At 31.7% G+C, this 27,020-nt stretch overlaps 1 protein-coding gene across 1 annotated transcript in view; it reads right to left on the bottom strand.

Moving 5' to 3' along the window:
- LOC127710082 (uncharacterized) overlaps positions 1–26,526 on the bottom strand; it is a 467,780-nt gene extending 441,254 nt beyond the window's left edge. Inside the window, exons 1-3 of the mRNA XM_052215826.1 lie at positions 26,252–26,526; positions 3,874–3,943; positions 2,777–2,858 (exon numbers count right to left, since the gene is read on the bottom strand). Coding sequence (XP_052071786.1) covers positions 2,777–2,858; positions 3,874–3,943; positions 26,252–26,296 — 197 coding nt within the window. The 5' untranslated portion in view covers positions 26,297–26,526. The remainder of the gene's footprint in view (positions 1–2,776; positions 2,859–3,873; positions 3,944–26,251) is intronic.
- Between the last annotated feature and the right edge of the window lie 494 nt (positions 26,527–27,020).

Raw genomic sequence — 27,020 nt, 5'->3', positions numbered from 1 at the left:
CTCTAGAACAGTAAACGTTACACAACCAAAATTCTAACTTGATCTGTGTTTTGTGGTAATAAGCATTATGTATAAGTCTCATACCATTTGGTTGAGAAAAACTAAAGTAAGAAAACGGAAATGAAAAATTCAGCAATTTTCATTTGAAAAGGGGCATAACTCTAGAACGGTTAAAGTGACGCCACCAATTTCGAACTTGATCGGCATTTTGTGGTAATAAGCATTTTGTATAAGTTTCATAACATTTGTTTGAGGCAAACTTAAGTTAGAGAACGGAAACCAATTCAGTTAAGGGTAAAACGTAATGCCCCCACCGCTACGTAGGGGGCATAAAAAGAAATGGATTCCCAAACGTATATACTTTATTAAAGAATGACAATGATTCAAAACATGGACACATGTACCTTCTTTGAAAAATTCATAAAATAAATCTAGACATAATTAATGAGGCATTGCGAACTGGTCAGATAGTAGAAGACATTAAATGTTCCTTGCCGACCAATTATCAATAAGTGTAACTCTCCCAAGAGACGCATTGAGAGATTTCTTGATCTAATTATAAAACTATTATTGAAGAGGCTTAACTTTTACATTCGAGAAACAAAAGATTTCATTAATAAAATTGAGTCACACGAGGTCAAAAAAGCATATAAACGCATGCCAACAAGAATACCTTGCGAGGTAGTAGTTGGGAGACTTTTGAAAAGGGACCCATGCTTAAACAATTTTAAGCAAAAAATCCCGAAACACTGATAAAATTCTGAATTATAGGCAACAAACATTTATTTAGTTAGCAAAAACGGTTTAAAGTTTTGAGATTTATATCGTATGTTGGTTGAAGGAACCGCATTTCATAATAATTTTTAATTTTAAAACACAATTTCATAAATTCCGATATATTTATTAAAAGAATGTTGGTATCAGTTTATTATGTATTTTCAATCTTAATTTTTATATTGATATATAATTGCTTAAACAAATACCCGAACGTAAGATCAAATACACTCTTTTTCTAACTTTCCATGTTTACAGAATCCATTATATGCTTATTCAGTGTGAAAATCTAGAGGTAATTGTTTTGTGTATTTGTATTTTTTTCTTTTGCATAACATATTTTTTAAAGACCTCATGAAAGATTCACATGCAATTGTTAAATCTATTTCCTTATTTAAAAAAATATATAATATATTTTTTTATTATTAAAAATATGATTATTTCCTGGGAATATTAACAAACAGTCTTTATTTTATTTGTTTTATTTTCAGTTTTTGAAACGGACATTTTTGTTTATCTGATTTGTTAAAATGACATGTGCATAAAATTTATTGTTACAAATCAACAAATCCCAAAGCCTACTAGAACTCATTATGTAGAAACCACAACACCATTAATATCTGGCACTGATGTTCGATACCATAGGTCGTTATAAATCTTGACCATTTAACTTTCACTTGTTTATCAAACTTTGCAACTGTCAACTTTGCTCAAGTAAACACTTACGATGCATAAATATAGCTTTAACACAGATGTTTGAAAGTGATCTATAGATACATTTAGTTTATTATCATATATCAGACAAGAGAATAAGCGATTTGTGACAATTTCTTTATTGCAACGTTTTAAATATCTCAGATACCCCCGTATGGAGGTGCTCTTAATTGCAGGAGGCTAATACAGATAAGATGAATATTAAAGTGTTCCGAATGAAGAATAATTTTAGCCTGGCATCCCGGCCCGATCTAACTACATTTTGGCAAATTGATTTTAATTTAGACCCCCATCTACCTTAAACCGCTGACGAGTTTCCTTACGACAGGTAATTTAATGTGGCGAGATCATACCAGGCCGGGCGGATTCAGGATTTTTGAAAGGGCATAATTTCATTAAAATGAATTAACATATACAGCTGAGCAGAGTAAGGCCAAAAAATTACTGGACGATTTTATGCTCAAAAATCATACATATTGTGAGAAACCTGATATACTAGTATATATTATTATTTTTTTGCGATCAAAAATGGGGGTGTTCGCCACCTACGTCCCCTGGACCCCCCACTGCATATATACGGCTTATCTTAATTATTATTGTTTAAGGGAACGCTCCGAGTGCGTCATTTTGTGTGTTGAAGACCCACTGGTGGCCTTGGGCTGTCTTCTGCTCTTTGGTTGGGTTGTTGCCTCTTTCAGTGTCACATTCCCCGTTTCCATTCTCTATTCTATTAGTCCCTCTATTTGTCTAGGCCAGTGGATAATTAACATAAGATTCACGAGAAAATGTACAATAAAATGTATACATTCAAATCCTTTTTTCGCAATTCAAATGGATCCGATAATTTCGACATTTAGAAGATGACCTGACATTTATGTACACATAACAACCATGCACACGCGATTCGGTACAGGACTTTCCCTCCTCACGAATACTAGTATTCAATTTTCTATTTTTACACCATATACTTAAAACACTACTATGCTTGTCTTTTAAGTTATTTTAAATTATTAATCAAATCTGATTAAATCCATAATTTTACTATCAATACGTTTTTTTAAGCTAGCATGGATAGTAAAATTTAGGGATTTTATCAGAGTTGATAAGTTAACCTTGAACAATTGGTAAGACAAGCATAGTAGTGCCAAACATGTGGTAAATATGTAAAGTTGAAAACTTCAGTGCAAACAATTGGGGTTGGGGTTGGAGCAGAACTTATATACCCAAGCGCCAATGCTTAAATCTACACTAAACAGTATAGAAAGATTGCGACTGCTCAAGGACTTACCGTTTGCACGTTCTGTGGGCATCACTCCATGTCATTGGTACGCTCACGGCAGAATAGCAGCTTCCTCCGTTAAAATATTGACCTGGATAATCAAAACAGAGACCAAAAATTGAATAACCAATTAGCAAATGATCAGAAATATATATTGAATCGTAGAATGTGTAAAGAATAATTGAATAAAAGATTCTGACTTAAATGATTGAATAATACAATCTTACTTGAGTTCCAAAGTAATAATATTAGTTATCTTGGTGTAATCAGGGGTGTATAGAATTTTACACCGTTGTTGAAAATTCATACACCCTTAGGCGCAGCCGAATGGGTGTATGAATTTTCAACAACGGTGTAAAATTCCGTACACCCCTGATTATACCAAGATAACGAATTTATTGCTTATGAACAATTCCTTTACCCATTTTTAAACCAGGATGTAAAATTGAAAAATGCTAATGAAAAATTTCCAGTGTAACATTTTTTCAACGTAGATGTTGCTGCGCATTGTTAAATACTTTTTTTCTTTATTTTTTGGAAATTCAGAATTTATTTGTGTGCTTTCGAATTTTCAGGAAAAAAATTAAATATTTTGTTTACAAATTTTTGTCCACAAATTTATTCATTTTTTATTTTTTATTTTCATTTTTTGACATTTTTTTTTTTTTTTTTTTTTTTTGACATTTTATTTTTTTTCTTTATTTTGGCAAAATTTTATTTTTTCTTTATTTTGGCAAAATTTTATTTTTTTAAATTTTTTGGCCAAATTTTATTTTTTTTAATTTTTTGGCCAAATTTTATTTATCCCGGGGTGAACAAGGGTGGGGTGTTATTTACACCCGGGTAATTAACCAATCAGATTGCAGTATTTATGCTGCATAAGAAATATATAAGACATGTTATGTTCTCTTTGAATGTGACCATCTGGCCTGAATACTTGAATAATGTAACTTTCCGTGATCATGTGAATAATATAATCGGACTTGAATAACTAGATAACTCATAAGAACAGCTTTAGTGATCGTTTTACGTGCTTTTAATAGCATGTTAGCCTGTATGTTTAATGTTTATTGATATAAATTTGATAGTTAAGATATGACAATTACCTGCTGGGCAGCTAAATTCGATGTTCCCAAGACTACCACCATTCGAATGAGAAGTAGACGGCTGGAGAATCTAAAAACAAAAAATAGTTTTATAAAAAAGTTTTCAACTCCCGATAAAACTACATGTAATGTAGAAAACGACAGTAAAGGTTGACTCGCAGAAACTTGTTAAGAATTGTAAATATTTAACAAGTAAGTCTAAAAGTGTTCACAACTAGATCTACACCTACCCAGTGGCGGGTCCAAGGGGGGGGGGGGGGGGGGGGGTTCCGGGGGTTGATACCCTTTTTTTTGGACGATCAATGCATTTGAATGGGGACATATAGTTGGACACCCCCCCCCCCCCCCCTTTATCCTGGGTTGGGAACCCCCCTTTTTAAAATTGCTGGATCCGCCCCTGCAACCGATTATATAAAAAACACACAAAAAATCACAAAACAAGCCATTGGAGGCCTTATATCTGTAACGTACACAAACTCTTAAGGTTATCAGTATTTAGTGTATAAAAAAGTGTTATGAGATTATTCATATCCTTAAATTTTGATTATTTCATATTCCATTTCGTTGCTGTCGCACCTTCTGGTCAGCTTATATATAGTGTTGTCAACTGGCAAAATAGAAATTGACAGCTTAGCAGAAATCTTTTGAAAGTATATGCAGTTGAGCAGTTTTTCGGTATATTTTAGATAGAGGGTTTCGAGAAAAACAAATTGACGCTTATTTCAATTCTTACAAGTTCTTTTGTTGGTTCTACATAATCTAGACTTTCTAGAAAAAATCTATGCATATTATATATATAATAGAGTGCTACCATATAGTTTAAAAATGCAAAACATAATATGTGTGCGAAGTTGAATGAATGTTAGTGAAATGAAATGTATACGTCGAAGCTGCGGAACAACAACTCTTTTGGTCATTGTGATATTGTGTTGCTACATTGCGGACCATGCACGCGGGTAAATGTCTACGATAAAACAATTAAGACACACTGATACCAAACAATAAAATTTCTAATCAATTCACATAGCTGAGATAATTCAAAAGATTTTTTTGCTATACAATTTTCAATATTTGCTGCACAACGAAACATAAGAGATGACTTGTTTCGTAAGATATCCAATTACATGCACACTATAGATTAACCTTGAATGTGGTTAAAATTAAAAAGCTTTACGGATACGTATATTCATATTTCAAAATCGTGAGTTCAAGTTGGACCAGGAAGACCTAGCATAAACTTTAATAAATATTTATAACCGTAAGTTGTAATATCTTTAATGAAGGGGATATCGTCACGTGGCATCAATTTATAATAAGTTCATGGTTATGTTATAATTATCAGCCTAGGCAATATCAGGTCTACTATACTGAGATTGACATAAGGTAAAGAGCAAACCATATTAGTATAGCATGACTGATTATACAGGTATCCTTTGAAATTCATTTTACCCATGCGCTTAAACAATAATTCAAAAACTGTTAATTAATAAATTTCTATAACGTGATTTAGACTTTATAGAACTTTTTAAAATCTCTGGTCTGGTGCCTACTATAACAATGAAAATAAAGCAAAACAACAAAACAAACGTGACAAAAACAATTAAAATCAAATGACCAAACCAAAACCCAACTAAAACATGAAAAAGACTGAGGTGACCCAGATGACTATTTAGGTTCTATCTTATGTTTAGTCCAAGAAAGCCAATAAAAAGAAAAGAAAAAAATCTACAGAGCTGATTTTTAATATCCTGTTATCACCAACAAAGTTATGATAAAGACATGGAACTCGTGAGGAGATGAAACCAACATTGGAACAAACTTCTTTGTCAGCCTTATTGATAGAAGCACCGTTTAAAAAAGTTTGGCCTATAATTATGTTGCTCCTAGCTTTCACATCTTGATATGATGTACTTCCGTCGTATAATGATTCATTGAAATTAATTACCGTGCAGGTACTTTATACATGGAGAACGCAAATAAAGAGGTCGGAATCCTATGCCCCAAATCTAATACAAATTGTGCTTTCATGGATATTAAAAGATAGAGAGTTCTTTAATGTATTGATCTAGTCCCGTACCGGTTCTGCCAAATCTTATTAACTTTATTTGTCATATAATTTGTTTAATTATTTCAATTTTGTAATTCTGATCAGCTTCTTTTAACAACAGTTTCATTCTCAAATGCGTTCACAAATTATTTGCCTATACCTTTCGGGGGTGATGGATCAAGACATTTTTTCTATTCTTTTTTTATTGTCCATTTTCTCTTTTGTTTAATTTCTTTGTCTAATAGGGACTAACCATTGAGTTTTTTCTTCGTCGTATTCCTCCTTTTTTTTTGGGGGGGGGGGGGGGGGGGGGGGGGGGGGGTCCATTACCAGGCTTTTTTATTCATTTTGGTTTTTTATTTCTGCATGTAATTCTATATTTTTACTGTTAGTTTTAAATTGATCTAACTTGAAGTATTTTCCGCATCAAAGCAGTTCTCGAGAAAAACAGGTAATAACGAAGAAGCGCTTAACCCAATTAACAAGTTATTGAAAGATAGGCGGTAACGCAGATGAATCCTTAGAAGTGGCGACGTTGTTATTCCTGTCAATATAATACTTCCATGGTTATGTTTCGTTCTCAATTTTATTATACCACCACACAGACTAGCAATGATAGCGAATCTTATGTTATCCTTATGTTATACCACCACACAGACTAGCAATGATAGCGAATCTAATGTTATCCACCACACAGCGAATCTAATGTTACCCTTATGTTATACCATTTAAAACATATACAGTGTTTAACCTGTCATTTTTAATCCATTCACGTGTTTTGAAAGAATAATTTCTCTAATAGCGTAACTATACACGGAAGATTTTGTATAGAGTAAATATCAGTTTACTACACTTTAATACATTTTTCAATCCAGAATTCATCAATCATGACATGAAGTTAACTTGACATGAACTTCCTTATTTAACACCGACCTTAGAAACAATGTTTCTTTCTAAATTTTACAAGTTGCTTTGCCATAAATCTGTAATCCACTGTCACGATGTCCTAATGGTATGCACTTTCAACACGATTAACATAAATGTTAAAGAATGTTCAATAAGAGGGCATCTTACAGTGGAATCCATAATAGAAATATTATTCAGCATTTCATGCCAAGAAAATGCATATTCGAGGACTTGTACATTCTAAATGTTCTATCACAGCACACAGAATTCTTGAAATCTTTTTTCGCTAGTGGTCCTTGAAGAAAATCTGCTGGTCCTCACTATTATTTCTATTGCAAAATACCAAAATTGTGTCTGTCCTTTGAAAATTTTGGTGGTCAAAAACTTTGGACCTCCATTTTTCGAGAACTCTAAGCATCATTACTTTAAATCATTTCCGACTTAATTCAGCATATCATTGATTAAAATTATGAATTGCTTTTCGAAAAGATTTTTTTTTAAATATCTAATCAAATTCACTTGATCGGGTTTGGCCTATAATGTTTACACGTATCAGACTGATATTCTATATATGCTATTTTCTTAAACAGAGCATTTTGCTGTTACATATACTATATTCGTACAGTGTCGGAAAATATATAATTTATTTAACAATCTTTAGAAACAGAGAGAACAGCTAGGCTGAGCTTTTCACCGAATATATAGAGAACATCATATGGCTTTTTCAATATCACACCTCGGTGTATCAACCCGAGACACTAATACAATCCAAAGAGCTCTGCTCGAGGGATTATATTGGTTGAGGATTGATACGGTGTGCGATATTGAAAACCCCATATCATATACACTTTATTATATACATGTACCCCAAATACAACTAATATCTCTTATGTATTTTTCACGAGACATGACGTAAGTACATAATAGTTATTGAAAAACTGGTCATTATCGTGATATATGGACTGCCCACAGGACAGTGGTATTGACCAAGAAAGCGGTAATGACTGAGCCGTAGGCGACAACGATAACAAGTTGCTTTCTTTAAAAAAAGAAATGCAATCGTAAACCCAAATGCTTGTTTAGCATTAGATATAAGATAATTGTTTAAAAAAAAAGATTTATTGTTTTATATCATTTTTGTTATATAAGAATTAGAAACTGACAGTGACTGTTTACTTAAAGTAAATACTTTTCAATGTGGGGTGAAATATTCTTGTTAAAGGAATATTTTTTTTTCTCCTCTCTCCCAAAAGACATCACGTTAAGTCACCCACTTGATGTTTCATTCTAAGATGCTGGTTTTTGTTTTTAAATTAGAGTTAGTTTTTTGGCTAAAGTTCAAATGCAAATGTGAAGTAATTTAATCAATTAATGATTATATGTGTTTAAGAAATGCAATACGTGAACCTGTAAAATAGCCGTTTTTATTGGAATATGAGATATGTTCATGGTTATTTGAACAATGGCTTGATATTGATCATTATTAAGATCCTTACACCAGCTCTGCAAGGTTTTTTATGCTTAGGATAGCAAGCTTTGGCAATTTTAAGTTCTGTGCTTTGTGTATGCTCTTAAAAGTTTTAGATGACAAACCTCTTTTGTTAAAAACAATCACTTTTAAAACCTTTAACTCGCTTTGAAGATATTTTCCGGATGTCCCTTTTCATTTTGATGTTTTCTTATAGTTTAAATTGTGGGTCATGAAAAAAGGCCTGCAAGTTTAATTGTAAATATATACAATTTGAATCGCACTGTATCCTCTTCACCTTGATGACCGAAACCAATTCATTAAAAAAGATATTTATAGCCTAGACAAAACAGCTTTTACCTTGTAATTATAAACAAACAAACAAAATTGAAAACCACTGATCAGTATACATGTACCCATCACATGAATATGAGTTTGTTTAAAGGTCACATTTATGAACTGTTGTAAGGTGTTCCTTTTTGTCGAGCCTTCGACTTTAGTCGAAAAAGCGAGACAAAGCGATTCTACATTCCGTCGGTGTCGTCGGCGGTGGCGTCCACAAATATTCACTCTGTGGTTAAAGTTTTTGAAATTTTAATAACTTTCTTAAACTATTCTGGATTTGTACCAAACTTGGACAGAAGCTTGTTTATGATCATAAGATAGTATCCAGAAGTAAATTTTGTAAGAATAAAATTCCATTTTTCCGTATTTTACTTATAAATGGACTAAGTTTTTTCTGCTGGGAAACAATACATTCACTCTGTGGTTAAAGTTTTTAAAATTCTAATTACTTTCTTAAACTATCCTGGATTTGTACCAAACTTGGACAGAAGCTTGTTTATGATCATAAGATAGTATCCAGAAGTAAAATGGTAAAAATGAAATTCCATTTTTACCGTATTTTACTTATAAATGGACTTAGTTTTCTGCTGGAATACAATACATTCACTCCGAGGTTAAAGTTTTTTTTAAATTTTAGTAACTTTCTTAAGCTATCCTGGATTTGTACCAAACTTGGACAGAAACTTGTTTATGATTAAAAGCTAGTATCTAGAAGGAAATTTTTTGTTAAAATTTTGTACCTGTTTATCTGTATTTTACATATAAATGGACTTAGTTTTTCTTCCAGTTAACATTACATACAGTCTGAAGTTAAATTTTTTAGATTTATAAACTATCCTGGATTTTTACCAAACTTGGACAGAAGCTTCTTAAAATAAAAAAAAATAGTATTGAGAGGAATATTTTTATTGATGTTTTTCCTCATTTTAGTTGAGCCTGCGATTTACAGCAAAAGTAGGCGAGACACTGGGTTCCGCGGAACCCTTACGATTTTTTCATTAAATATTAAAGGGTGTCTTTTACATGGTAAAATTACACTACTGTCTTATGGTATATATGTAAATTCTTTTAAACCAGGTGTATTCATAAGCACATGTCCCAAGTCCGAAGCATGTTGTTTAGTGGTTGTCTTTTTTTGGTGCAGTTCATATTTGCTTTTTGTTTCTGGTTTGAAGTTAAATTAGATCTGTTTGTTTTTTCCTGTTTAAATTGTTTTATAACAGTGTTTTGGGGCCCTCGGTAGGATGCTGTCCAATGTGAGCCAAGCTTTTGTGTTGAAGGCTGAATTATAACCTATAATTGCTAATTTTGACTACACTGTGTTTTGATGGAGAGTTGTCTTCCTACAACATTTAAAAAGATATTCCCTGACATTTGACAAATCCATTAGAATAATCGAGATATTGAAATTGAACTGAAGTTGCCTAGTAGGTTTCTTACATTGACCCGGCTATCCTTTTTCTCTCTTGCTGGATAGTTTTATACTGGTCATTTGGGGGCACTGTGTAGCCTACTGATCAGTGAGATGGCTCAAAATCTTCTTACACTATTTTACATTATCGTACTTAATATATTAAAACCGAAAATTCATCATCTGATCGTCTTTATGAAATAATAATTATTTATTTTTATTTTGACGAACATTTTGAAGAGCATTAATTAAGATAACTATAAATAGAAATTAATTTTTCTTATCTCTGCCTGCATCTGTCATCACTCGGTATCTATTAATTAATAGACATTTGATAAAGAAATAACGTTGCAATATTTAAACAAAGAAAATTGCAATTTTAAAGAAAATAAAAACTATTCAAGGACGTATATCAATTTAGATTATATACGTCCTTGGTCTATGCTAGACGTAAAATTTCAATAAAGTGCAAGAAAGACTTCATTTTAATTTCAGTATTGTCCTTTAGTTAGTCCCACCTGAGACTACTATATGTGTTATAGTAGTCTCAGGTCCCACAAGGACGTTGAGGTATGAAAATTATGAAATAGCCTGCTTCGTACATTATGTACATTTTCCCTAGACTCGGAATCTTAAGTGAAATGCTAGTAATACTTCTTTTATAGATTTTAGTTTAAACAAATCTCGTTTCGAATATAAATCGCATTGTTTACGTGAAATCTTATCTCATATCTAAACACAGCTGGTTTCAACGTTTGACTCTAATTAGAATAACTACGCGTATATGTAAGGTAAATATTAACAGCTTGTAATTGCGTAAGGAAGTATTCAAATGCTTATTAAAGTAGCTTGCGTCATAATAAATTTCGCATCATATGTAACATATCTCTATAGCAACTTTAAGATGCTAATGATTCAACAGGTCAAATAATAAGCTATTGCGCATGTATATGAAAGGTGGCCATAGAAAGAAACAGATGTATTCCGAATAACATCCGGTGTTCCGAAAGACTACGGAGATCGTCCAATATATACTGCGTCAACCCTCAGGGGTTTACGCAATGACCTCGCCTACGGCTCAGTCATTATCGCTTTCTTAGTCAATACCACTGTCCTGTGGGCAGTCCATATATCACGATAATGACCAGTTCTTCAATAACTATTATGTTTATTTCATTGAGGAACCATGTTTTCAAAAATTCTCATAAATTCAAATTGTTCAAAGCAAACTCGAGTTATTGTACGATTTCTAAAGGAAAGAGTGAATCCCAGTCATAGTGATAACTAAAAGTCACTGCCATTCATGAAAGTTCAATTTTTCAGTATATGAATACAAAATAAAGTTTTCTCCATTTTTATGATTAACGAATCGCGATTGCGTTTTATTAAAGGGACATCATTCTAAACAGAGAAACCACGCCCCACTGGTCATTAACATATAAAAGTCCGTTAACGACCGGATTTCTGCTCCGTTTTTTTTTTGTTTAAGACCGATGGAACTTTTTACTAAAGAATAAAGAATGTCATGTGGCGCCTTGTAATCCAATAAGAGAAGCTAATTTTTAACTGATATGAAATAATACATATTAGGGGTTTGATAAAGCGTTTGTAACCGTGACTGATATCGATTACGTGACGTTATACAGATTAGGGGTTTGATCAAGCCTTTGTAACCGTGACTGATACCGATATCATCACGGATGGCTGATACAGCACGATTGTCATCAATTGTATTACACATACAATTTACATGTATTTATTACTAAGTATATAATAATAAAAAAACAAATACAATAATGAAAAAAATCCATACCGTATAGTAAGCTATGAAAGGACCTAAAAACATGTGAAACAATTCAAAAGAAAACAAAGATTAACACGGCATGATTCATATCCCAAGAAACAAACGGAAAACATACTAGTATATGATATACAACAACCAACGACAACCACTGTAAAACAGGCTTCTGGCTTGGGAGAGGCACATATGTGGTGGGGTTTAACATATTTGTCAGCTCAATCCTCCCGTAACCTGGGGCAGCGGTGTAACAGTATAACTTACGAACAAACTGTAAACATCAGTTGGAAATGGATTTTCTCGTCAGATTTTGTACGAAGCACACAAAAAACTAACAAAAAGACAAAAGACACAAAGTAACGATCTAAGAGTACTCGCAGTTACTGAAAGCTAATTCAAAGCCAATAACATTTAATAAATAAATCATGTTCTCCCAGAAAAAAGTAGCAATCGGTACACATCTAACGAGTTTAGTGTAAAGAATTCTGAGAAAAGAACGGCCTTGTACAATGCCAAAATATAAGTATATAATATCTACAGCTAGGATAGTATTTAACGGTGACCTATAATTGCTACATCTTCATCATTTGGTCGATGGTAGATATTCTTCTCAAAGGAAATCAAAACATATCTTCTTATTCTTATATAGCAATACATACACTTTTTTAGTTACGTTTTAATTTATCAAAACAGAATCCATGTAAGTAACTAAAAAAATAATATTCAAAGATCTAACTATGATTTAAGAATTAATTTATTCCAAGGATTAATTAAATATTCATCTGTAGTATTCAAAGTTACGGGCTTTATAAACATCATTACCGTAAAAATTATAATATGTTATCCAGATTATTCGTCGCCTGCTTTCATTTCATTTTGAATTGAAAAAGATACAAATAACCTACAATAATACTTGAATTCGAAAATGACTCACGTAATATTAAAGGAGTTTTTCCTACAGATAAAACTGCCTTGTAAGAATACTACAAAATTAAGTAGAATTTTACACCTCCAGAATCCGTAGAATAGTTTAGTTTTGGTACAAAAGCATTTACAAAGTGAAAATCTTAAGTTTTGTATCAGACTCTTAGTCAATATTAATTTTCTCTAGTAAATATGATTAGCAATTATAATTAGCTGGATGCGGAGGAATAAAAGTTGTTGCATTGCAAAAATTAAGAATGGCATTTTAGGTAATTTCTTAATTAGGACTGTCAGAACCTTATTCAAAATATTTATGGAGAACACGAAATGTGACTACTATTTATTTTAGGAAAGCAATTGGATCTCAAAGGAAATCAAAACTTATGTAGAGTAAAGAAAGATTTTTAAACTAAGTTTATGAATCAGGTGAGAAATTACATTCCAAGTTAATTGTAACAATCTCCATGCAATACTGATGACCTTATATTTTGTATTGCGATTCAAAATCTGTATAATTTATTTTGATCGGTTGTTTTCCATTCAAATCATTTTCATTTACAATAGAAGTAAATCGTGTTAAAGAAATGAACTTTACATAAAAAGGAAGGAGTGTCTGAATATATTTCTTCTAGAACGTATCTCTTACCTGGATTAAAAAATAAATCTAGAAAATTTAATTTTTATGTATTTCATTTCAATCTGATATCATATGCATGTTTATTGAAACATATTTAAGGTCATTTAAAGATAAAAACTTTATAAAACATACGTAGTTACAATTTCGCTTAAAGGAAAACAAGTAGAAAAAAGTTGTTATTGTCTGCATTGTGTTTTGTGATCTGCTCACCATCTGATCATTTAGAATATAGCAAAGTGCTCTCGACCAATGACATTGTAGGATTTGATGCCTCTTAATTGTGAAGAATGCATGTAAATCATGTTCTTAGTAAGGATTATCCTATTATTTGGGTCTATTAACAGTTCAAAACAAAGAGTTTCTATAAATGATTTATAACTGCCCCGAAGCACATTTATCAGATTGAAAGGATTTATCTTACAGTGATTGAAACTGACTAAAAGTTGAATTGTGAAACAAACAACAAACTTAAAATAAGTTGAAGTTTATTGGTGCAGTAAAATTGGTACAATGAATGTAATAATGAAAATATTAATAACCTCAAATTACTAAGAAATTAAACAATATCAAAGCAATACAAAAAGAAAAACGAAAAAAAGCTTTAAAATAAAAAATAACCTAAATCATTAGCTTTCCAAAAATTTGATTACCGGATCAGCGGTTGGGAAGAATAGTTATTTCCAATAGTCCGATAAAATAAAAAACTAGAGGCTCTAAAGAGCCTGTGTCGCTCACCTTGGTCTATGTGCATATTAAACAAAGGACACAGATGGATTCATGACAAAATTGTGTTTTAATTGGTGATGGTGATGGTGATGTGTTTGTAGATCTTACTTTACTTAACATTCTTGCTCCTTACTATTATCTCTATCTATAATGAACTTGGCCCAGTAGTTACAGTGGAAAATATTTTGTAAAAATTTACAAAAATTTACAAAATTTATGAAAATTGTAAAAAATTGACTATAAAGGGCAATAACTCCTAAGGGGTCAATTGACAATTTTGGTCATGTTGACTTATTTATAGATCTTACTTTGCTGAACATTATTGTTGTTTACAGTTTATCTCTATCTATAACAATATTCAAGATAATAACAAAAAACGGCAAAATTTCCTTAAAATTACCAATTCAGGTGCAGCAACCCAACAACGGGTTGTCAGATTCATCGGAAAATTTCAGGGCAGATAGATCTTGACCTGATAAACAATTTTACCCCAATGTCACCGGACACATTTTTTAAACTAGATACCCCAATGATGATTGTGGCCAAGTTTGGTTAAATTTGGCCAAGTAGTTTCAGAGGAGAAGATTTTTGTAAAAGTTAACGGACGACGGACGACGGACGACGGACGACGGACGCCAAGTGATGAGAAAAGCTCACTTGGCCCTTTGGGCCAGGTGAGCTAAAAAAAGAATTAAATTTAAGTTTTGAACATATTAAACACTTTTAAAGGCATTTTATTTGACCATTTCCCTGACATAATGAATTAGTATTTGATGTAAAAAGCCGGACCAAAATATTGGCTGTGAAATAAAATTTAGTTGTAACTCAAATGTATTAACTGATTTAAACTGTAAATAAAAAAGGATAATTCCTCACTAAAATATTACATGATTTACATTCATACTCACAATCAGTAAACATTTATAAATCCAACATTTTCTTTGTTCTGTTGTGTCACCTGATATCTATAACGCATTTTTGTTAAAAATATTTCCCAAATGATAAGAAAGTCCTTACATCACTACAACTAATCCATAAATGACATGCCGAAAAAGGAAGTCATGCAACAATTATAAACATTGCACCGACAAAGAAACTAATTCTTGAATAAAACCAATCAAGAGATCATTTAAGCCTTGAGCACTTTACAATATTCTAAGTTTGTAAGAGAATGATAATCCCTTTCTTCATGATAAGTACTCGCTAACGCTCGTACTTAATCATGAAGAAAGGGATAATCATTCTCTTACATATACGTAGAACTTGCACGAGAAAAAATAAGTTTTAATTGTTTAAAGTTTTCGTGGTGACATAAAAATGTGAATGTTCTTTGTGCTTCTTTTGTTTTTTGGAAATTGTAATTGGCATTTGTTTGGGGTTGCTGTCTCACCAGAGTATACCGCACATGTCCTAACATTTACCCTATTTTAAATGAATTGTGTTATTCATAATCAAATGGTAATAGATTTGCATTTAAAATCTCCTAAATCTTAAGGTACAAGGTAATTACAAAATTCAAATTAGAATTAAACTGAAACGCAAGCAATCTTATATTTAATTGTTGACACTAAACACCAGACTATATATGTAGATTAATTCATACAATCGATTTACATGTAAACCAAAAAAGGGATATTGTTACAACTGATGAACCATCAAAATGGCGAATCCAGGAGTTTGAAATGGGGACCACTTTTCATATTTCAAAAATTTGAAAATATCAAGAAAAACATAGTAAATGAATAAAAACCAATCAAAAAATCAATTAAAATCAATCAAAAATAAAAACAAATAAAACAAAAAACCAACAAAACATAAATATTTCAAAAAAATAATACAAAACAAACAATTTATTTTGTATTGAAAGTGTGCTGTCTTGAATTGTGATCATTTGTTTTAGGTGTTTGTCCCTTGCATCTACATGATCCTACATTGCTGTGATTCTGTATTACCAATTTTCTTAAGGTCAACTTATGTGTAACTGTTTTATATGTGGTTGGTTGCATATTTGATAATTCGTGTTTGTTGTTGGTTTTCTATTGTATTTGCTCAAATCGGTCAGATGTTTATTAAAATATTATTTCATGTTTTGTTGTGGTATTCGTCAAGACTAACATCTGATTATTATCAAAAGAGGTAGTAATAATTTCTACTGAATCTAGGACTAAAATTCACGAAATCACAGCTCCTTAAATTATTGTCGCATTTGACAGTTTCACAAGAATTTTGCACATTTTTCGAAATGGAGGATGTACAGAACAAATTTTATTAAAAAAAATTTAGTTGTTAAATCATATTCTTGAGAATTGTACAGAATAAGCGATAAAGAAAAATGCCCTAAAAATTTAACGTATACAGAAATTAAAGACCCCCATCCATATACCCTCAAACAAAGGCAGTGAAAATACATTTTTTTTTAAATCAGTGAGCAAGATGAAAGAGCGACAAAGCTACCGTGTGATATATGTAATGTGTATGATTAAAGTAAATCAAGTCATGTTTAAGTTGCAATACCATACATTATTCAATCTGAGATGTATAATTACTTGCTCCATTTATCATAACTGATGGGATTATTGAGCAATTTAAAGAGAAGTAATCCTTAACAGGTGAATTTAAATAAGTTGTAACATTTCATTCAACATGACTGCACTTTAATTAATTTTTTTGCGACTGCAGATTCAAGAGGAAATCAAAGACCTTACGTACTGATAACAAGGACGACCCCAAGATCCGATGGCTGGCAAATAAATAATACAGAATTCAATCTCGGCAAATAAATAATACAGAATTCAATCTCCATGAAAAATGCCAGAAGTAACTTGCAGTTGTTTTCTTATGTCCAATATCGAATCTTCAATAAATTTTGGGACGATATAATATTCAACAGTTTATCAATCTGGTAATTTGTTGGAACACAGGGTTGACATCGAATGGGACAACTAAAAGAGAAAGGTTCAAGATACTGTCTGAACGCCGGATAATGAATTCAATAAACATTCGCAGTCCGTGGCTTTGTATAAAATGGCAAACAGATTCCCTCCCACGAACGTGTCTTCATATTCCTATTCCAACGCATTCCTATGTTGAACATATAAATTTTAAAGGTATATTTGACTTTAGAATCAAATGGGTAGAATTCCTTCTGAATCTTCACAATAGCGGCAGTAAAAAAAAAACTAATTTAAATCTTTACTTAAATTCACAGTATCAGAGCTCCATGAGTGTTCTTATGGCTAATTTTAAACAGATTATAGGATAAAGCCTGAGGATTGCACAAAAACAAAACGCAAGTGTGTCAGAATTCGGCAAATATTTATTATGCTCAAACTGTATAAATAGGACATTCTCTTGAAACTAAAATTAAATTATTGTTTGAAGTAAAGTATTTATTGTATTTCTAATACACATTATATTATTTTGGGAAGAGACGTCCTTCAAATCAGCTACATGTAGAGCCGAATTGCATTTTGTGCAATTTTGTATCAAGATGCCTTCATCAGCAACATGTAGAGCCGAATTGCATTTTTCCAATTTTGTTTCGAAATGCCTTCATCAGCAACATATTTCGGTTTTATGAAAATATGTTAAAATTGTTTTAAAATGTTTTAATATATGTTATAGACTTTATTTAGTCTCTTTAATATTCAGTATCCATTAGGATTTGACAATATATCTATTTTGACTCTTCGAGTGAAACTAATACATGAAATAATGTTCCTACCTCTTTCATTAAATCTCTAAATTAAGTTTTCAATGAGCAATCTTAAAAAGAATTTCGAAAGAATTAGTCGTAAAATTGAATCGCACTGAAAAACAACAGGAGTGCACACGCTGAAATGTCTCGCCTACTATACTGACCATTGTGATTTTATGTTGATAGTCCTACATATAAAGTTTTACTACAAGTATCACATTAACATTTATGATCCAAGAAAATGAGGTCAAGGTCAGATAAACCAAGCCGGAAATACATGTACACCTTTAATACAATAATTCCATACACAGAATATAGATGATCTATTGCTTATAGTGTAAAAGAAACAGACCACACCATGGAAATTCTATATTGACCAATGGACCATGAAAATGAAGTCAAGGTCAGATGAACCCTGCCAGACAGACATGTACACCTTAAAATCATTCAATGCATCAAATATAGTTGACCTATTGCTTAGAGTATCTAAGAAACAAATTTAACCTGGAAAACTGAACATTGACCAATGAACCATGAGAATGAGAATGAGGTGAAGGTCAGATGATACCTGCCAGACTGACATATACATCGTAAAATATTTCCATACACCAAATATAGTTGACCTATTGCATACAGTATTAGAAAAACAGACCAAAACACAAAAACTTAACATTGAGCAATGAACCGTGAAAATGAGGTCAAGGTCAAATAAAACCTGCCAGACTGACATGTACATCGTAAAATATTTCCATACACCAAATATAGTTGACCTATTGCATACAGTAATAGAAAAACAGACCAAAACATAAAAACTAAACTATTACCACTGAACCATGAAAATGAGGTCCAAGGTCAGACGACACCTTCCAGTTGGACATGTACACCTTAGGGAGCTACCATTTGATTTCTATGCGGGGGGGGGGGGGGGGGGGGGCTAGGATGAAAAATTTTGTCCTGCTTTTTTTTTAGTTGTTATCTATGTCCTGCCTTTTTATTTTTAAGTAAGTTCTATTCGATCCTGCCATTTTTTTTAACTAGTTTATCCTAATTTTTTTACACAAATTGTCATCCTGCCTTTTTTTTTTACCAAGTTGCTCATCCTGCCTTTTTTTTTACTCAAAACTCCTGTCCTGCCAATTTTTTTCAAATTTCATCCTATCTTGTTCACTGATCCATTAAATGAGGTCGAGGTCAAGTGAAAACTGTCTGACAGGCATGAGGACATTGCAAGGTACGCACATACCAAATATAGTTATCCTATTACTCATAATAAGAGAGAAATTAGCATTACAAAAAATCTGAACTTTTTTTCAAGTATTCACTTAACCATGAAAATGAGGTCAAGGACAATGGACATATGACAGACGAAAACTTTATACCATAAGGCATCTATATACAAAGTATGAAGCATCCAGGTCTTCTAGCTTCTGAAATATTAAGCTTTTAAGAAGTTAGTTAACGCCGCCGCCGCCGGATCACTATCCCTATGTCGAGTTTTCTGCGACAAAAGTCGCAGGCTCCACAAAAAATGAATCGGTACCCCGAAACCATCGCTAATAACATGTATATCATGATGAATATATATTCTATGCACTGGCAACTAGTATGGGTTAGTACACAAATCCTTACAAGCATTGACAATAAACTTACTATAATGGAGAGGAGCAGTCCTTTTTGCTGTTCTATGTAACTATCTACTTATATTTAATTGTTAATATAGTTATCAAATATTTCTTCTTTGGTAAAATGATATAATATGTAAGATGTTTATTGCGTATTGTGTATAGCATACGTTTATAAATAGATAATAATCGTGTAAAGCCGTGGTTTTATCTAGATGTATGAACAATATATGAAGTACAATCAAAACGTACTTCAGTACGACAATGTTAATTTCATTCATGATATATCATCGATAAGTTTGTGCAAGCGAATTTTTTTTCGTAAATGTGTTTTAAAAACCAACAAGTAGTCCGTAAATTCTACGCCATATCATGAACTTCGGATTCCCTCAAGGTGATCCTTGTAAGAAAATGCAGATAATAAAAAGATACAGCACAGGCATGTATCACATTTGGTGTACAATGGGAAATAAAAACAGAAGTAACTATATACACATGACAAATCAATTTTTTTCTTCTGATTAACGAGGCATTTAGCATGTTTAGTGTTTAAATGAAATTTACAATAAGCTTTTATCTAAGCATGAATAAAATTATCATCTTTGGCTGAATTTAATACTTTGGTAATTTCATTCAGGATACAACAGCGATAAATTTGCGCAAGTGTAAGGTTTTTCGTAAACGTTTTTAAAAACCAACAAGTACGTAGTCCGTAAATTCTACGCCATAGCATTACTACGGATTTCCCCCAAGGTCAACCTTGTAAAAGAAATGTAATGACATGCTTTGCGAGAAGAAATGAATCGGATTCCTTTTTGCTTATGATCCAAGACTTCGCTCAGAAAACGGTAAAACAGTTAGAAGATGTCACCACACTAAAGAAGTGAGATTTTCTTATATAAGTAATACATAAAATTGTGTTGCAATATTATTTTGGTGTGAAAGATAATGCAAATCTATACGACTGGCAATATGAAAACTTCTTTCTCATCCAAATAAAGGTGTAAAATTTCATTTGGCCGATACAAAATCTCCAACTGCGATCTGTGACCTTGATATATTTCTAAGTCAACTAATGTTAAAGACTTGCATTTCTTAAGAACAACCAAATGAGAATTTTAAATTTAAATGGTTTTATCTTAAAAATTATAAACTTTAATTTATAACATCCTTTCATTTTGCTAAAACATTAACTGAAAGCATTCAAACATGACGTACTTCCTTGTTAAAGATGTAATTATGTATAAAAGGAAATGTGTGATAAACGTCAACTAGACAGCAAAACGACGACATAAATAACCAAAAGAACTCTAAAGGTCAACACACAGTCTTCAAGAATTGACAGTGGTCTTACAAAATATACCAAGATTTAAAATGACCCGAGTTTAGAAAGTTGTGAATTTATTTAACAGAAAAAATCAGAGATTTTCCATAAACGATAAAATTTTCCAAATTATAAAAGCATTTAAATAGGACATGACAACTGACAATGCTCCTGACCTTGTACAATAGCTGGGTCACACTGGTTTTACGAGACCTCAGCCCTCTAACCTATGAAAGAATACAAACAAGTCGTAAGAAAAGCAATAGACAGCATTTTTTAATTGACCTAAGTATGTTGTTTAAAAAAAATAATTCAAAGGATGTAGCGATGAAGTTTTAAGTCCATACACTACAAACCAGTAAAAGTCTGAAATGGCCTATATCTGTACTCGACTGTACTGATTTTTACTCGACCAGTCTCAATTGGTCTGAATTTTACTTAATATTACTCGACCCAGTCTTAACCATACTCGACTGTACTGATTTGTACTTGACCCTTATCTTTGCTATTGAAAATAGTCTAAACTATTACTCGACCAGTCTGAAACAGTCTTAACCCAGTCTGGACCAGTAGGTCCGAGTACACAGTTATTTCGTAGTGCATTTCTTTTAGACAATAAATGAAAATAAAAAAAATCCCACCTGCGCTTTCTCAATAATATTTTTACAGTGTGTTGTACTACTTTTGGGACAAATCATATCAAAATTATAGAAAACTTCATCGGCTCTAACTCAAAATATGGACAATTCTATGTTAAGGGGGTCTTGAAATCTTTTGACAGCTTCCGAAGTGCTAATTTTTAACCTTTTTCAGCTGGACCAAATCACTACTTAACTTTACAATTCATGACCCAAATTTTTTTATAGTATAATTTCATCCCCCTACTTGCTATTTGAGGCATAAAACATGAAGGAATACATTTGGAAGGGGTACTAAAAAAATTGGCAAGCAACACACTGTCCACACTAGGGACTTTATTCGGACGATAACTGTGTACTCGGACCAGTACTCGACCAGCTCTCGACCTATTTTTTCAGTCTGAACCATACTCGACCAAAGGTCTGAACAATACTCGACCAGTCTGAACCATACTTGACCAAATAACCTCTTCTTTATAATTTTGATTGTTTAAATAACTTTCTCTTTAACTTACATGACAACAGCCACAATTAAATAAAGATATATATAAAAACATTTTTTACATTCTTTAATAATACATGATTCTCTTAGATTTGGCAAATCGAGATAGTTAAATTATCTAATTTTAAAGTCTGAGTCTTGTTAAATAAAAGACTTTTTTACCTGAAAACCACACCTATACTGAGGGTAATAAAATCTTATTAAAAATAAGGTGCTTTTTGTTTGGCATGTGTTTTTTTTTTAAACAAAACTTGATTTTCCTAAATTCCTAAATAAAAACGAATGTAGGACAGAAAGTCACAGGACAAAAAGTCACAATTCAGTTTTGAGGTTATTTTTCTTTGAACAATAGAACACTTATTTTTAAAAAAACATTTTTGTATTTTTCTTGAAACAATATCAATAATGATCAAATAATTGTTAAGAAAACAAAATGTTACAATGTCTTGGTACTTAAATGGCTTCATGGTGCCAAGAAATATATCCTTTGCATGATTAAAATTGTATAAATCTTTATTTATCAAATTAAGTCTTATGAACAATTTCCTAAACTGTAAAATGAATATGTGTCATAAAAAGTAAACATTTCAAGATCTTTCTCATAAATATTCAATCAATTATATACAAATTATTTGTGACTTTTTTGTCCTATCAAATTTGTGACTTTCTGTCCTGTGACTTTTTGTCCTGTGACTTTCTGTACTTAGGTTTCATGGTTATATACAATAGTTATATAACTATCATTTTAATGAGGTAACAACAGCCAACAAAATCACTGACATTGTTTAACCTTATATCAGAAATATATCTATTCCTATTCATAATTTGGGATATATATATATTTTAAAAGGGATAAAAAATTCAAGAAATGAATAAAATTTTTCTTCTGATTAGGGGTAAACTATAAAGTAATACATCCTGCTTGACGCACACTGATTAAAAAGATCACACCTGGTCAGAGAGTAATAAATTTTAAATAACATCCATTGAAAATTACAACATCCTGTAAAACTTAAATAACAAGGCCTTTGAATTCACTAGATAAGTAATACACGAGTTTAAGAAAAATATGGTTTTCTTTTTACCTGTAAAACACCTGTACCGAGGTAATTAAACCATTAAACCTTATTAAACTGCTTCTTGTATGCCATGTCTTTAATTTTGACAAAACGTATTTAAATTTAATTAAAATAAATTTCTACTGCAACTTTGGAATACATTTCCTTTTTTAAAAGGTTATCAAGGATAAAAAGATGAAAGTTTTATTATTATCATTATATTAAATTTTTGATTTTACAAAACAAAGGTGTCAATTCTAACATTCATTAAGTTGCTTTATATACTATTTTATATATATTTTGATAAAAAAAAAAATTGAATAACATTTAAGATATTTGAATAATGGTTGAAAGTTATAGTATTTTTGATGCATAAATCAATGTGAACATGATATCATGTATATGAAAATTCGAATGTAGGACAGAAAGTCACAGGACAAAAAGTCACAGACAAAAAGTCACGGACAAAAAGTCACAGGACAAAAAGTCACAATTCAGTTTTGAGATTATTTTTCTTTTAACAAGGAAACACTAATTTAAAAAATATTTTTTTTGTTTTTTCTTGGAACTATTATATATGAAGCAACTTTGTAATTAAAATTTATTCAATAAATATCAATAATGATCAAATAATTGTTATGAAAACAAAATGTCAAAGTGGCTTGGTACTTAAATGGCTTCATTGTGCCAAGAAATATATCCTTTGCATGATTAAAATTAAATAAATTTTCATTTATCAAGGCTTATGAACAATTTCCTAAACTTAAAAATGAATATATGTAATAAAAAGAAAATATTTCAAGATCTTTCTCTTATATATTCAAACAATTGTCAACACATTATTTGTGACTTTTTGTCCTGTGACTTTTTGTCCTATCAAATTTGTGACTTTATGTCCTGTGACTTTTTGTCCGGTGACTTTCTGTCCGTTTACCGAAAATTCATTTAACGAACTTAATTTATTACATGATATTTTTTAATCCAACCAGAAATTTGATCACCTTGTTTTATTTTAATTTTAAATGTGATATACATTTTATATATATATATATATATATGAATAACAGTTCCTAAATTAATGAGAAAATAATATAGATAGATACAAAAAATAGGTCTAGGTTGGTTAAGACTTGGTCGAGTATGGTTCAGACTAGGTCGAGTATGGTTCAGACTAGGTCGAGCATATCTTTCTCTTATATATTCAAACAATTGTCAACACATTATTTGTGACTTTTTGTCCTGTGACTTTTTGTCCTATCAAATTTGTGACTTTATGTCCTGTGACTTTTTGTCCGGTGACTTTCTGTCCGTTTACCGAAAATTCATTTAACGAACTTAATTTATTACATGATATTTTTTTAATCCAACCAGAAATTTGATCACCTTGTTTTATTTTAATTTTAAATGTGATATACATTTTATATATATATATATATATATATATGAATAACAGTTCCTAAATTAATGAGAAAATAATATAGATAGATACAAAAAATAGGTCTAGGTTGGTTAAGACTTGGTCGAGTATGGTTCAGACTAGGTCGAGTATGGTTCAGACTAGGTCGAGCATGGTTCAGACTTGGTCGAGAATGGTTAAGACTATGTCGAGTATGGTTCAGACTCGTATAAAATGGTTAAGTACTGGTCGAGTAAAGGTCGAGTACAAGTTCAGACTGTTTAGTATGGCTCAGACTACAGTCGAGTAATATCAAGTAAATTTCAGACCAATTCAGACTGGTCGAGTAAAAATCAGTTCAGTCGAGTACAAATATAGGGCATTTCAGACTTTTACTGGTTTGTAGTGATAATATATCAACTATGACGGTGTTTACCTCTTGTAACTCCGCTTAAATCAATGACCACGTATACAAAACTACGATCAATGAATGATACTTCAAAACTGTTGCTGATGAGGGATCAATAATGTCTACATGAGTATGATACACACGGACAACTTTCTGTTATCAAACAATCATTCTCAAAAAAAGTAGAATCTAAGACCAGTCTATAGTCAGAGACGGATTAAGGCAGGAGACGGTGGCTAGGCGGGCGTTTGATCCCATAACGGTCAAAGTATTTGTTGCAAGTACAAACGACACTAAAGCCAAGAAAACTGACGAAAATTTTCCTTGTACAATTAATGTTGTAAAATTTCAAAGTATCGGCAAACAGGAAGTGGCAACACGACACATGTAAAAATTGTTTAATCATTACCACTGAACACTATAAAGCTGCAGACCAAATCATTAATCATTCCTTCAAAAACTTTGACGAAAGTGTTGTAAAATATCAAAGCATAGGCAAACAGGAAGTGACAACAGGACAGATGTAAAAATTGCTTAATCACAATATATAACTCAACATTATAAAGCTGCAGACCAAATATTAAATCATTCCCTTTCATAGAAGCCAAAAAACTTTGACGAAAGTTTACTACCGGACGGGAGGACAGAGTCGCTCGGTTACTAGACCTGCTTTCGCCTTTGGCGACGCAGATAAAAAGAATTAAAAGAAATGAAAACGAAAATAAAAACAACTGGATTATCCTGAAATATCAAGAGCTTCTAAGGGTGGAGCCCTGTGTATTCCTACGAGGGCTCTGTCCTGGATTTGCGTGGGTTATAGGCATTCGCCTCTTTTTCACACCAGTCCATTCTCTAAGATGAGCTTTCTTGACATGTTCATTCTCCCTTCATCAAAATATCATATCATTAATCTTATCTTGCGTGCAGATAATTCGTGTTTATATATTCAATGTGTAACTGTCAGGGGAGGATCCAAGACTTTGCATTTTAAATATAGGCATGATACTTTAATGAAGGAATCAGGAACCTGACAAGAAAGTAAATCTTTGAGAATTACTTGGTGTCTTTTTGAAAATCCCTACATTTATCAATATTATTTTGTCTTTTGAAATACATATAAAAAGGCTTCTTCTACTCTTTTTAAAGGAGAGTTGTGTTCTGTGTTCTGTGTTTAAATATATATAAATAATTGCAGAGAATAATTGCATGCATGAATATGGGAGAGTTGAACAAGTATATGATTTTCTGAAGTTGCAAACTAAATAAATAATTGTTATACATTAGAATAAACATTACACTATTAAACAAACGGACATGTTTATCTATTTTCGCAACCTTAACTTCAGCTAGCCGGTAAACTATTTCCGGGTTATGCAATAAAGGCGTTGTCCCTTCTTTCTATCGCAATATACGTACACATGTGGTCATCAAAGTAAAAATAAACACAATAGAAAAAGCAAAAAAGCTTACCTGAAAACCAATGAATCCAAAAATTAATGAAATTTTTAATTCCATTTTGGTACATGGAAATAAATTAGTACATAAAAACTTGAATTAACTAGTTAATTCCCTGCATGAATGTGCATATGTGGTTTAAATGACAAACGGGTATAGTTGAAAATAGAATATTGTATCTGAAATCTGATAAGGGGTTTGTTATGGTCTTGTGCTCTAGTGCTATTGGACGGGAAGTCCGATTGTTATTCCATACAAAAGACAATAGTCGTGAAATTTAAATGTTATTAAAAAAGTTGTAACTGAATGCATGACTAGCTCCCAATATATAAACTAATCGAGTTAAAAATATATCTGTATTACACAAATTTATGTAGCGGGTACACACAACGGTGGAATCATATTTCCCCAAGTTCGATCACAAAAGTAAAATCGTAGACTAATTTTACAAAATATGGCTTTTCAAAGGCAAAACGACTTTATATTCTTGTTTTATTGGAAATATAAGTCAAAATCGAAATTAGATCAATACCCTCAATGACAAATACAAAATATCAATAGCGAACAGCTTTACTGTGATATGAACGGCCCTAACTGATTTTGTAACTTCTAATCAGATCAAGATTAAAACAAGTATAGGACCCTTGTTTCCCCAAAATTAATCGAGTGAAAGACAATTTTTTGGATAATTCTTTATATACAAGGTGTTTAAAAAATGTGTGCTTCATTTCAGGTTTAATCGGGAAAAGTCGCACATACATTGTAACTGTAACAGTATTGGTGG

This window comes from Mytilus californianus, unplaced genomic scaffold (genome assembly GCF_021869535.1).
Source record: "Mytilus californianus isolate M0D057914Y unplaced genomic scaffold, xbMytCali1.0.p SCAF_7, whole genome shotgun sequence".
NCBI classification, from domain to species: domain Eukaryota; kingdom Metazoa; phylum Mollusca; class Bivalvia; order Mytilida; family Mytilidae; genus Mytilus; species Mytilus californianus.
This window is presented reverse-complemented; position numbering and strand designations above follow the sequence as displayed.